The sequence below is a fragment of the Nothobranchius furzeri genome, chromosome 4 (genome assembly GCF_043380555.1).
Source record: "Nothobranchius furzeri strain GRZ-AD chromosome 4, NfurGRZ-RIMD1, whole genome shotgun sequence".
In the NCBI taxonomy this organism is placed as follows: domain Eukaryota; kingdom Metazoa; phylum Chordata; class Actinopteri; order Cyprinodontiformes; family Nothobranchiidae; genus Nothobranchius; species Nothobranchius furzeri.
The window spans coordinates 68,235,897-68,249,416 of NC_091744.1; the positions used below are offsets into that span (position 1 = coordinate 68,235,897).

Consider the following 13,520-nt stretch of genomic DNA (forward strand, 5'->3'; position numbering starts at 1 on the left):
TGTGCAAAGCTGCCTTTCTAATCTCATCCCTCTGTTTGATTGCACTTTTGATCTTTCCACGGTAGTCAAAGAATATTAACGTTGGACCAGCGTGGCTACGGTAGCTGCAGGCTGTTCAGCTGCTACCTGCACTGTTGTTTCACCTCCACTAATCTTTTCATTTCCCCCAGGGCTCAGCATCTCAGGAGCCTATTGTGCGTTCAGCCCGCTGTATGCTCGACAGCTCCACTTACCTTATAGAAACAGCCCGCTCACTGGTCCTCAACCCCAAAGATCCCCCTACCTGGTCCATTCTAGCCGGGCACTCCAGGACGGTTTCAGACTCCATTAAAAGTCTCATCACCTCTATTAGGTTGGTGCAAATCACTTCTGCTTCTATGCAGTTAGTGTGAATCAAAGATCATAATTGTGTTTTCACAGCTGGAAGAAAATAGTTTCTGATGTGGGATCAGCTAGGCAGTAAATAGCACATTTAAAGTTGCTAAGATCCCTGCTGTTTTCTAAGAGATTAGATAAGAACAGGAGGGGTGAGATGATGAGCTCTGGTCATTTGGTTTTATGTTCTGGATGTTATGATGGATAAAGATGATCGTTTTCACATGAAGAGAACATGTTTACCATAGCTTGTAAAACACTGTTTTTGTTATTAATTAAATATATTTGTTATTTGTTCTCATTAGTCACACTTTATTTATTTGTCTTGCGACAGGGACAAGGCACCAGGTCAGCGAGAGTGTGACTACTCCATTGATAACATTAATAAATGTATCCGAGACATTGAGCAAGCTTCTCTGGCTGCTGTTGGGCAGACCCTGCCCTGCAGAGATGACATCTCCATGGAAGTACGTTCAGCTACACCATCAGCTCTGTCTTGTTTAACAGAAATAACTGAGATCTGTAGCAGTTCTGAAGTGACTTATGTTGTAATTTTCTGCTGGTCTAACTCAACAGGCACTCCAGGAGCAGCTGACGTCCTCTGTGCAGGAGATTGGTCATCTGATTGATCCTGTCTCCACAGCAGCACGAGGCGAAGCTGCCCAGCTAGGACACAAGGTGCTGGTCTCGCCATGTATCACCTTATTTTCTTTTCTTCTTCTGTGATGTAGTTCAATCCTGTCTTCAATCAGTTTTTTAAAACTCTTTTTTCCAGGTGACCCAGTTGGCTAGTTACTTTGATCCACTGGTTGTGGCATCAGTGGGCCTGGCCTCAAAGCTGCATGACCACCAACAGCAGATGACCATCCTAGATCAGACCAAGACCTTGTCTGAGTCCGCCCTTCAGATGCTCTATGCGGCCAAGGAAGGCGGGGGGAACCCAAAGGTAAAGTCTCAGGCCTGTAGGTACTGCTATATGCAGATTCAATTAGCAATTTTAAAACAATCATTTGGTCTACTTTCTTCAAGAGTCAGTTTTTATTTCAACAAAGTTTAGAAACATTTTTTATGTTGAACTGTATGTAATCTTATCTAGTTTGGATTAAAGTAGATCACCAAACATTTGGTTATGCTCCATCCATCCATCCATTTTTGGCCACTTATACAGGGTCGAGTCGCGGGGGCAGCAGCCTAAGCAGGAAGGCCCAGACTTATCTCCCCAGGAACTTGGACCAGCTCCTACGGGGGAACCCTAAGGCGTTCCCTGGCCAGCCGAGAAACATAGACCCTCCAGCATGTCCTGGGTCTCCCTTTAGGTCTTCTCCCGGTTGGACGTGCCCGGAAAACCTCATCAGGCAGGCGTCCAGGAGGCATCCTTACTAAATGCTCAAGCCGCCTCAACTGGCTCCTCTCAATATGGAGGAGCAGTGGATCTACTCCGAGCTCCTCCCGGATGACTGAGCTTCTCACCCTATCTCTAAAGGAGAGCCCAGAAACCCTGCGGAGAAAGCTCATTTTGGCCGCTTGTATCTGTGATCTCGTTATTTCAGTCACTACCCAAAGCTTGTGGCCTTAGGTGAGGGTTGGAAAGTAGATCGACCAGTAAATCGAGACCTTGCCTTCCAGCTTAGCTCTCTGGTCACCGCGACAGATCAGCACGATGCCTGCATCACTGCAGACACCGCCTGTCGATCTTACGCTCCAGCTTTCCCTCACTCGTGAACAAGACCCCGAGATACTTAAACTCCTCTACTTGGGGCAGGACCTCGTCCCTGACCCGGAGAAGGCATTCTACCCTTTTAGAAGACCATGGTCCATGGTCTCGGTTTTAGAAGAGCTGTTTCTAATCCCAGCTGCTTCACACTCTGCTGCAAACCGCTCCAATGAGAGCCAGAGATCACGTTCTGATGAAGTCAACGGGACCATATCAGAGACTCAACAGTCAGGCCACCAAAACGGATCCCTTCAACACCTTGGCTATTAAGTTACAAGTCAGTTCACAATAAAATTGTGGGCTTGTCCGGGATGCTTTAAAGGGACTTTACGGAGTTTTGAATTTTTATGCTCGCGATTAGGGTTGTCACGGTATGAAAATTTAACCTCACGGTTATTGTGACCAAAATTATCACGGTTTTCGGTATTATCGCGGTATTTTTTAAACGGTGTTGCATATGTTCAGAAAGCATTGATAGTCCTGTTCGACACAAACTGAAATAGTTCTGAAAAGGTTTAACAGTGTTTATTAAACCTAAAATAACACAAAGCCTTAGCAAAAGTGCAACTTTTCACAAGTAAAGGAACAAACAGCTTATTTTTCTGGAACATGTTACAGTAGTCAGTGCAGGTTTAAATTATACAAATCCAAACATTCAAAACATAAACAATATGTAAACAAATCAAAGAAACACCACTTGTTTTCTCATATACTTGTTTTCTTCATTATCAAAATGAAAATCTAAAACTCCAGTCCACACTTGACTTGAGCACTGTACAAGTCAACCTTAAAAAATATGTATTTAAAATAAATATCCACTTTAAACAAATTACTAAAATAACTACTACACTATGTAATCAAATCCAAATGTTCAAGTATAAATGGCATTGAATAAGTAAACAAATCCATGACAAGGAACTAATTGTATATTTCTCTTCATCATCAACAAATAAGATGCTTCATCCAGCAACAGGGTGTCCGTGACACGGTTTAAATGCTGCCAGAGGACGCTGCGGCTGCAGTATATAGTGACTCGTTGCATTCTCCCTCAACCAAAAGTCCTCGCGTCATGCATTTAAGCTAAAATGCTAATGTTAACTTACCTTGCACCGGCTGTGGAGACGTGGGTGATCGTCACGCAGATGTGCCATGAGATTTGAAGTGTTGCTGCCTTCTGCAGACACTTGTTTCCTGCACGTTCTGCAAACGGGATAGCCGTCTTCTATTAACTGTCCCTCAGCATTTTTCAGAAATCCCAAATATGCCCATACTTCCGATTTAGTCTTCTTTGAGGGCTGATGGATGTCCTGGGCGCTGCCGTCGCCTCCTTCGGCCATTATTTCAGCTTCAAAGTTTTGGTTCCGTTGCAAATTAAAAAGTGTGTGTGCGCGCAGCGGGAACTTCAGCTGAAGCGACGGTGGCTGGTAAGGGTCATCGCGCCGAAACCGCGGCCACGGTAAACCCACCGAGATAATATAGTTTTTTAAAAACTGGACGGTTATTTTTATTGTCAACTTTTTTACCGGGGTTTACCGCTATACCGGTTACCGTGACAACCCTACTCGCGATTGCCCCCTCAGGCCAAAAGCGTAACAGCAGCTTCAAAAGTAGGCTCGTGCACGAGGCGCGCATGCTGTTCGTGCACAATCCTTAACGAAAATAACAGCTGAGACAGTCCCGTGTGTGTGTGTGTGGGGGGGGGGGGGGGGGGGGGGGGGGGACAGGAGAACGCACAGCTAATTAATTAAATAATTTGGTTCTGTACCTTTCTCTTCAGCACAGCCGACAAAGGTTTATGATGGGTCAGTCTCCCTGCATTCTCAGATCATGCCCTTCACTTGCTTGAAAAATTGTTCCAAAATGAGTTGAAACCACATCTTTTTTATCTGTGAATTCAATGCCATTCGGCGTCTGCTCTATCTGTAACATTTATATCCTTAATGACAGCTGAAACAACGTTCAAAGAACGGTTCGGAGCGAAAATGGCAATTTTGTTGCTAATTTGCAGGAAATATCTAGAAGAAAGAAGCTAAGGGTCCTCAGAAATGTAGCTAGGTTTATCACTACACGTTAGGAACAGCGACAAAGTCGCTGAGTTGGCACTACCTCTCTCTCTGCTGCTAAAGTTACGGATAGCAAATGCTACGGGCGATGCCTGAGCGTGAACGCACATGAAGCAGCCTGCTTGACCCGAGCAGCTCTCTTTTTCTGTGATTTTACAGAAAAACAGGCAATCACAGTATAAATGCCAGGGCTCATTCTACAGAACCAGGGCATTGCAGGAGAATGTATGAAGAAGAAATTTATTATTTCTATACATGTTTTGGCTGTCAGACTTCCATAATGCCCCTTTAAACTTATAGTGGAATATGAGGTTGTCTGGCAACCTGTTTTCAGATTGTGTGTGTGTGTGTGTGTGTGTGTGTGTGTGTGTGTGTGTGTGTGTGTGTGTGTGTGTGTGTGTGTGTGTGTGTGTGTGTGTGTGTGTGTGTGTGTGTTGTGTTGTGTTGTGTTGTGTTGTGTTGTGTTGTGTTGTGGTAAACCCTTATGCAGTGGCGTGTAACACATTAATCAAACCTGGTTAATGTCATTGAATTAATCAAATTTGCGAGTATAGGAATGGTGTGTTCACAAAGTACTCTTTTAGTCTCGTTAATCAGTTAATGAGCAATTATTTTCACTTAACACTTGAACAGCTTTTCTCACACACTATCACTCACCGGTGAGTATATCCGTGCTGATACTAAGACATTTTTACATTTGAACCAGGATTTGAACCAGCAGCAATGCAATTTCAGAATAACTGTTGATGAGCTACAATAGGATCGATTTTCTTGCAGATATGTATTAACAGCTCAGTCTTTTGCTGATATTTTGCCATGATTCTGTTTCACGGTTGACCTTTTTGGGGCGACGGTGGCACAGGAGTTAAGTGCTCTCCCTGTAGTCGGAAGGTTGCAGGTTCAAGCCCCACTCAGTTTGTCGCTATCGTTGTGTCCTTGGGCAAGACACTTAACCCCCCTTGCCTGCTAGTGGTGTTTGAAGGGACCAGTGGCACCAGTGCTTGGCAGCCTCGCCTCTGTCAGTGCACCCCAGGGCAGCTGTGGCTACATTGTAGCTCATCATTACCAGGGTGTTATTGTGTTGTAAAGCACCTTGGGGGGGGGGGGGTCCAGGACTCTAGAAGGCGCTATATCAAATACAGGCCATTTTACCATTTATTTTTAATACTGAGCCAGTGTCATAAGGACGATAACCTATTGCTTGTATCATCAGGCGTGCCACACTCATGATGCCATCTCAGAGGCGGCACAGCTAATGAAGGAGGCTGTGGACGACATCATGGTGACGTTGAATGAGGCAGCGAGTGAGGGTGGGATGGTTGGGGGCATGATGGAGTCCATCGCTGAGTCCATCGGCAGGGTGAGTGGAAGTAAAGAACATTTATCCAGGTTGCACTACAACAAGAATTCATCTTTATTCAGTCATTTTAAAAGATTTTAAGCACGTTTTCTTAAATTAATCCAATGGAAGACAGACTTTTTTCCCCCTGGAAGAACGATTTCATCCATAGTAAATATTCTGGGAGTGTGTCCTAGTCAGTGATTATCACTGGTTCAGTAGATGACAGTATTTGTAATGGTGATCATCCTGCAGGGCAACACATCATTATGTTGACCGCGGAGTTAATAATGAATGATGATCTGCTCAAATGCAGACAGCAACACACAGAGGTCAGACCTCAGCCCTTTGTGGTGTTTTCATGTTTTCACTTTACTGAAGCATTTGTGAAAATACATGACTATACACAAGCCAACAATGTTGGGTTACGAGGCAAATATTAAGGTTATGTGTGGTGTTTTTCAGTGTCATTATTCATGATCTCCTTTTTATTTATTTACACCCCCCCCCCCCCCCCCCCCCCACACACACACACACACACACACACAATTTTGAACCCTAAGATCAAGAATGTGAAGGGAAACCATTTACTTTGACATTTAGATCATTAAAATTTCGGAATCTGTGATTTTGATTTCTTGAAATATTAGGAAGGACCTAATATTTAGCTCAGGTGGTAGAGCGGGTTGCCTCATGATCGATGAGATGGGTTCGATCCCAGCTCCCGCCAGGGGTATCCTGCTGTTGTGTCCTTGGGCAAGACACTTCACCCAACTTGCCTGTGTTAGTGGTGGTCAGAGGGGCCGACGGCGCCAAATGGCAGCCTCGCCTCTGTCAGACCTCCCCAGGGAGGCTGTGGCTACAAGTAGCTTACCATCACTAGCAGTGTGTGAATGTGAGAGTGTGTGAAAGCGTCTTTGGGTGTCTAGAAAAGCGCTATATAAGTTCAATGCATTATTAAATAAATAAGCTTGGTATGAGTTTGTTCCAACACAGCATTAAACTAAATTAAAGATCTCTTGTGAGGGAGAGAATCTAGACTAAATAGGTCCAGGAATAGCCATGTGAAGCTGTGCTTAAATTACTGATCTTCACAGTTGGATGAAGGAACTCCTCCAGAACCCGAGGGTTCCTTTGTGGACTATCAGACCACGATGGTGAAGTTCTCAAAGGCCATCGCCATCACTGCACAAGAAATGGTGAGCAGTGGTCCCTAGAATGTCTCATTTTCAATCAGTGTTTTCCCAAATTTGACCAAAACATCCTCACAGTGTTTCTGCTGATTTACTTTGTAACCAGATGACTAAATCAGTCACCTGTCCCGAAGAGCTCGGTGGTCTTGCCTCTCAGGTGACAGTGGATTATGGGCAGCTGGCGCACCAGGGCCGCCTGGCTGCAGCCACTGCAGAGCCAGAGGAGGTAAGAATCCACCCTCGGAATGACTTAGATATTCCCTGGTGAGAGCTAAATGTTCTCTTTCTCCCTCACAGCTGCACGAACAATCTAACATTAAATCAAATCATACTTTTCTTTCCCAGCACTCCCTTACCATTCACCAAAAACATTCTTATTTTGAGGATGGCAATGCGTGCAAATATTTCACTTATTACCCCACAGCTCCTATCTTGTGTGGAACAAGTTGCTTGAAACCCCTGTTGGTTGCCATAGCAACATGACACTTCCACGAGTGTAAAAGCCTATAGTGATGCTTGTAATGAAGTACCCCCCACCCATGAATTGCAGTCAGGAAATGAAAGGTGTAATGCCAGCATTTCCTTTTTGAGAGGACTTGAATTTATTTCTTTTTTCCCACCGACTAGAAAGCGATCCGCCAGCTTGGGAGATGATTGTGATTATGTGATTGTGTCTTCTGTGGTGACAGAAATGAGAAGATGGTTGCTCGGAAATGTCAAGCCGCTTTGTGCTTTCAGGTTGCTTTCCAGATAAAGACGCGGGTGCAAGAGTTGGGTCATGGCTGTATTTATTTGGTCCAGAAGGCTGGAGCTCTGCAGCTTAGCCCCACTGATAGCTTCTCCAAGAGGGAGCTCATTGAGTGTGCAAGAGCAGTCACAGAGAAGGTAAGCAGCGAGGTCAGAATGGTGGAGCACATTTTAAAAGTGTTTTTATTTGTAGACCTTTTTAAAAATGGTTTTTAGGTAATTTCATATTTTTTTAAGTTACTGACTTTACATTAGTATCAATCTAAAAATATGTCTAATTTTTCGATATTAAAAGGTTCTTCACTGAGAAACTTTTTTTCACTTATTATTTTTGAAAATGAGTTTTTCTGGGTTTTTCATGCAGGCTGAACATGAAAATAGTCTCCTACACCTATTTCCTGCATTAGCTTCTGATAGAATATATACGGTGAATCAGAATCAGAATCATGATTCTGATTACCATCAGAAACTCCACCACACGGCAGAACTCCTCCAGGCTTGTGTTATTTGTAGAGATAAAACATCAACCTTGCAGAGCAAACAAGTCAGTGGTAGAGTCTCGTTGCTGTTTGCTAATCAGAGGCAAGATATCCAAATATCAGGAAATAAGACTCCAGATCCTGTCGACTGAAGCTACTTTCTCCTCTAGCTGAATTATCTGTGCTGAAACAGGTGCACCGGAGCTTTTTTTTTCCCAGAATATGTCTTACAAGGCATTCTTTCCTACTTGAGATCATTGCAAATGTAATAGAATATGACTTTTTTTGACAAGTTTAAGGAATGTTTAGGAATAAATTTAAATATATTTTAAAGGCATATAAAATGATGCATACACAAAAGTTAAAAAGGAGTCATTCTGAAGAGTTTCTTTAGTCAGACAAATATGCTTCTTCTTTTAACCTAAAATATGTATTTTTTTCATTAAGTCAGTATCCCACAATATTGTGACAGTTGTGAACAATACTTGCAAGGGAGTTTCTAAAATAACTCAAAAATTGGTTCTCAGATTGTTTGGTTTACCTTTTTAATTGTTTTGTTCTATTTTAAAGGGCCTCTGGTCTTGTCTCACTAGAATTTCAAACATGTTGAAAACATTTGGACAACAGATTTCTTCTAGAAGTAGAATCATCACTAAATTGTCACGGATCTCCGCTCGATGTCATTGTTTGAGTCAGACCCAAAAACTAAAATGTGAGAACAGAAATGTGAGAGAACGTTGGAAGGAGTCTGAAAATAACTTGCTGATAATAAATGAAGCGTGCAAACAGAAAACAGGAGAAATTGCAGCTAGAAAATGTGCAGCAGTCAGTAACTATGCTCCACTTGACACCGAACAAATTTGTTGTTTGTATCAATTTACTGTAATTTCTCTAAAATGTGTTTCCACATAATTTTATTTCCAAATGAGACACTATATTTCCTTTTAGACAATTTAACTTTGCTTTAAAAAGACAAATCTTTATTCATCTTTTTCCCCAACTGGTATTTTGAAATAAATCAAGATTATGTCTTTTAGCCCTGTATGTAGCTGTTCCTACTATCCCTCTCCAATTTACACCAAATCCCAAATGCCAGTGTGTGTCGAGCCCAGAACACTCAGTGGGTTGTGTTTCAGTTAATAAACAGGTTATTTTTAGCTTTGATTAAACATAAAACTTGTTATAAATCAGCAGTAATTAAGTACTTTCTAGACCCTCTCTTTTGCTGCTTGTGCAGCAGCTTAATTTCTGGCGTACTGTAAATATAGACAGTACATAATGCATTATCATGTAGGGTGTGTAGACAGCAGATGAGAAAATAAAGTAGTGGTCTGAAACAGAGACAGCAATTTTAATTAAACATTTCAAAATAACTAATGATCTGAAATTAAACACAGTGATCAGCCATCTTGGCGCAAACATGTTGGTATGGTTAAAAACACATGTATTCTTTACGTATTATTCATGTCTTTAATGATTAATATTTATATTAGACCTGCACACATTTGGAAGAATATGCTTTCAAATGTCTCCTTATAGGAAGTAAAAACGGGTGCTTTGCTCCATTATTGTACCACTCATGAAAGCGCACCATCCTGTCAGCTCTTGCAATGTGCAGTTAACAATAATAGCATATCTCCGTGCTGTGACCCTGGCAGTTTCCGCTCATACCTCTCACTCATTTGCATGAGTCAGAGGCAGTCATTTGACTCCAGATTAGAATTAGATAGAAATAATATGCAGCTTGATATGTGAAGCCTGCAGATCTTGAGGCAATCCATTTGCTTGTGAGAAACACCCAGGGCTGGTTTAACACTGTTTGAGTGAGAGATTTAATTCATTATTAGAACCTTTCACATCCTGCTGTTGCACATCGCATAGCGGTGGAAATGTTCTAATATCTGAAACGGTTGTGGAAGTTTTTCTTTTAAATTTTGATTTGTGACTTGGCGTTTTCCAGGTGTCCTTGGTGCTGTCGGCACTGCAGGCAGGAAACAAAGGCACGCAGGCCTGCATCACAGCCACCAGCGCCGTCTCTGGGATTATCGCTGACCTGGACACCACCATCATGTTCGCCTCTGCTGGAACACTGAACCCTGAGAACGAGGAGTCTTTCGCCGATCACAGGTGCAGTGACCCAAGCACAAATGAGAAAGGCACTTAACACTTTGCTGCTGAACAAAGATCCATTCAGAGAGTACTGCAATGTGGAAAAACGTTTAGCATTTTTTTCCTTCCTTTTTAGTCTTTGTCAATCACACCATGAGGAGAAAGTCAGGTTGCATAATAATGGTTCTCTGATAAAAACATGTTTTGTTCCTCAGGGAGAACATCCTGAAGACAGCCAAGGCTCTGGTAGAGGACACCAAACTGCTGGTTGCAGGAGCTGCATCCACCCAGGAGAAACTGGCTCAAGCTGCTCACTCCTCAGCCAAAACCATCACTCAGCTCACAGAGGTGGTCAAACTGGGAGCAACAAGCATGGGATCGGATGACCCCGAGACTCAGGTGATGGAAACATCTCCAGTAATGAGTGTCTAGGAAAGCTGTAGCTTTCACTTTCTCATAGATACATGCTGTTTTAGTAAACTGATGTCTTCTCTTTAAAACTCCAGTTTCAGTGCACTTTGGATCACTTTCTCCCCCCGAGTTCATGTCTCCATCTCTGCTCCTCTCTCTGTCTGAAGTATCATGTATAGCTCAGAGCGATAAGTGCTAAATCCGCTCCCTAAGGCCCAGCCGTTAAGCTTGCACTTTGACCATTTTGCTTCATTGATTCCAACTCTCACTCCTCAGGTGGTTCTGATAAATGCGGTGCGGGACGTGGCTAAGGCTTTGGCTGAACTCATCGGTGCCACCAAATGTGCCGCTGGTAAACCGCCCGACGACCCGTCTATGTATCAGCTGAAGAGCGCCGCCAAGGTAAAGCAACCGGCCACTCAAACAGACTGCTGTCATGTGTCTTTCATATGTGGATCAATTTCCCTTTAAGCCCCGTCGCTGATGGAATCAGACCTTGGATACGGATTCAAAAATGTCCTCTTTGTCTGGTTTGATGTATCAGGTACAAAGCTTTTATACAAGGAATCAGTAACAGCTCTTATCAAGGTGTCTGCTTTATTATTCCTCATATCTGCAGGACCAAAGCGGCCTAAGATATATTACGTGTATGTATTCGTCAGTCTGAAGGAGAAGGCTGGTGTACTTGACTGAGATCTGTCTGTAACTACATTTTCTGGAGTGTCACTTCAGGAACATCAGCGTGTTTTATCCTTCTTGTCCTTTTCTCATCTGTTCAAATAGTGACCTACATACACTCACCTAAAGGATTATTAGGAACACTTGTCCAACTTCTCTTTAATGCAATTATCTAATCAACCAATCACATGGCAGTTGCTTCAATGCATTTAGGGGTGTGGTCCTGGTCAAGACAATCTCCTGAACTCCAAACTGAATGTCAAAATGTGAAAGAAAGGTTATTTAAGCTATTTTGAGCGTGGCATGGTTGTTGGTGCCAGACGGGCTGGTCTGAGTATTTCACAATCTGCTCAATTACTGGGATTTTCACACACAACCTTTTCTAGGGTTTACAAATTATGGTGTGAAAAGGGAAAAACATCCAGTATGCAGCAGTCCTGTGGGCGAGAATGCCTTGTTGATGCTAGAGGTCAGAGGAGAATGGGCCAACTGATTCAAGCTGATAGAAGAGCAACTTTGACTGAAATAACCACTCGTTACAACCGAGGAATGCAGCAAAGCATTTGTGAAGCCACAACACGCACAGCCTTGAGGCGGATGGGCTACAACAGCAGAAGACCCTACCGGGTACCACTCATCTCCACTACAAATAGGAAAAAGAGGCTACAATTTGCACAAGCTCACCAAAATTGGACGGTTGAAGACTGGAAAAATGTTGCCTGATCTGATGAGTCTCGATTTCTGTTGAGACATTCAAATGGTAGAGTCAGAATTTGGCGTAAACAGAATGAGAACATGGATCCATCATGCCTCGTTACCACTGTGCAGGCTGGTGGTGGTGGTGTAATGGTATGGGGGATGTTTTCTTGGCACACTTTAGTGCCAATTGAGCATGGTTTAAATGCCACGGGCTACCTGAACCTTGTTTCTGACCATGTCCATCCCTTCATGACCACCATGTACCCATCCTCTGGTGGCTACTTCCAGCAGGATAATGCACCATGTCATAAAGCTCCAATCATTTCAGATTGGTTTCTTGAACATGACAATGAGTTCACTGTACTACAACGGCCCCCACAGTCACCAGATCTCAACCCGATAGAGCATCTTTTGGATGTGGTGGAGCGGGAGCTTCATGCCCTGGATGTGCATCCCACAAATCTCCATCAACTGTAAGATGCTATCCTACCAGTATGAGCCAACATTTCTAACGAACGCTTTCAGCACTGCGTTGAATTAATGTCACGTAGAATTAAGGTTGTTCTGAAGGCGAAAGAGGGTCAAACACCGTATTAGGGTGGTGTTCCTAATAATCCTTTAGGTGAGTGTATGATCTTGAATTTAAAATTCTAAAAATCAGATTTTCTTCATTTTTGAATTTTAAAATATTTTCATGAGTAACCTGTCTGCTTATGAGGTGCACAGAAATTCTATGTGAAATTTCTATAAAAAGACTGATTTAGATCTGAACTGTCTGATTGGCCTATTTGGATAAATTGTTTACTTCCTTTAAGACTAATGAGGTAATGGCTCAGATGGCACTGTCCCAAAAGAGCTATGCAAACATTACCTTAGGTATATTTTCACTCCCTTAATTGTTGTACTACTTGGTTACGTGCAGCATTAAACTGTTGCATCTGACAGGAATTTCATTACATATCCGATGTAATAATGTGTAATGTGAATTATTATGGAAGTGTTGTGGTTCACAGAATGTTTGCTTGAATGTTTGTGGAATTTTAAGATGGTAGCATTACACTGGTCATGGCTGTGCTCAGACTAGCCGTTAGCTTGTCAGTCGTAAGGAACATAAACTTCATTTTTTCAAGCTGAAGCTTCTCGTGGGGTTATGTACAATGGATAAATTGTAATTATTTTAAACTTTTTATACAGAAACATCTCAAAATGTCCCAAAGCTATTGAGATGGCACCAGTGCTCTTTGTGTTGTAGAGCTTAAAGCCTAAAAAGAAATCAGAAGAAAGCAAAGAAAAAGTGGGAAACATTTGTCAGAAGCTTTGGTATCATCAATCAACCTTATGTTGCTCTGCTCAGATTCTCCGATCTATGTTTCCAGTGGCGCCCCCAAAACTTTTTCATGGGGGGGCCAATGATCATGTTGAGGTGGCACACCAAAATGGTCACTGAGATAACTCTGGTAGAGTTTAGTCAGTAGATGTGCATTCTTCATTGTAGTTATTAAAAAAAATGAACAACAGTCCTACGCATCCAACACATTTACCTTCAATCAGAGAAACAAAAACCTTTAAAAAGATACAATTTCAATATGTTATTTTTGTTATTGTTTCAAATTTTATCGTTGCTGAATTTTAAAACTGTTTTATTTAACTGTTGGTGTTTTAACAAAAACATCCACAATACTTTTGGGATTTATACTTTTTATGTTGAGCCTT

At 42.4% G+C, this 13,520-nt stretch overlaps 1 protein-coding gene across 4 annotated transcripts in view; it reads left to right on the forward strand.

The window, feature by feature from the left end:
- tln2b (talin 2b) overlaps positions 1-13,520 on the forward strand; it is a 128,326-nt gene that overhangs the window by 106,873 nt on the left and 7,933 nt on the right. For all 4 annotated transcript variants that reach the window (XM_054733078.2, XM_054733082.2, XM_070550380.1 and 1 more), the window contains exons 37-47: positions 171-352; positions 710-842; positions 952-1,053; positions 1,151-1,321; positions 5,366-5,512; positions 6,589-6,690; positions 6,791-6,910; positions 7,423-7,569; positions 9,871-10,037; positions 10,235-10,418; positions 10,707-10,832. In XM_054733078.2, coding sequence (XP_054589053.2) covers positions 171-352; positions 710-842; positions 952-1,053; positions 1,151-1,321; positions 5,366-5,512; positions 6,589-6,690; positions 6,791-6,910; positions 7,423-7,569; positions 9,871-10,037; positions 10,235-10,418; positions 10,707-10,832 — 1,581 coding nt within the window. The remainder of the gene's footprint in view (positions 1-170; positions 353-709; positions 843-951; positions 1,054-1,150; positions 1,322-5,365; positions 5,513-6,588; positions 6,691-6,790; positions 6,911-7,422; positions 7,570-9,870; positions 10,038-10,234; positions 10,419-10,706; positions 10,833-13,520) is intronic.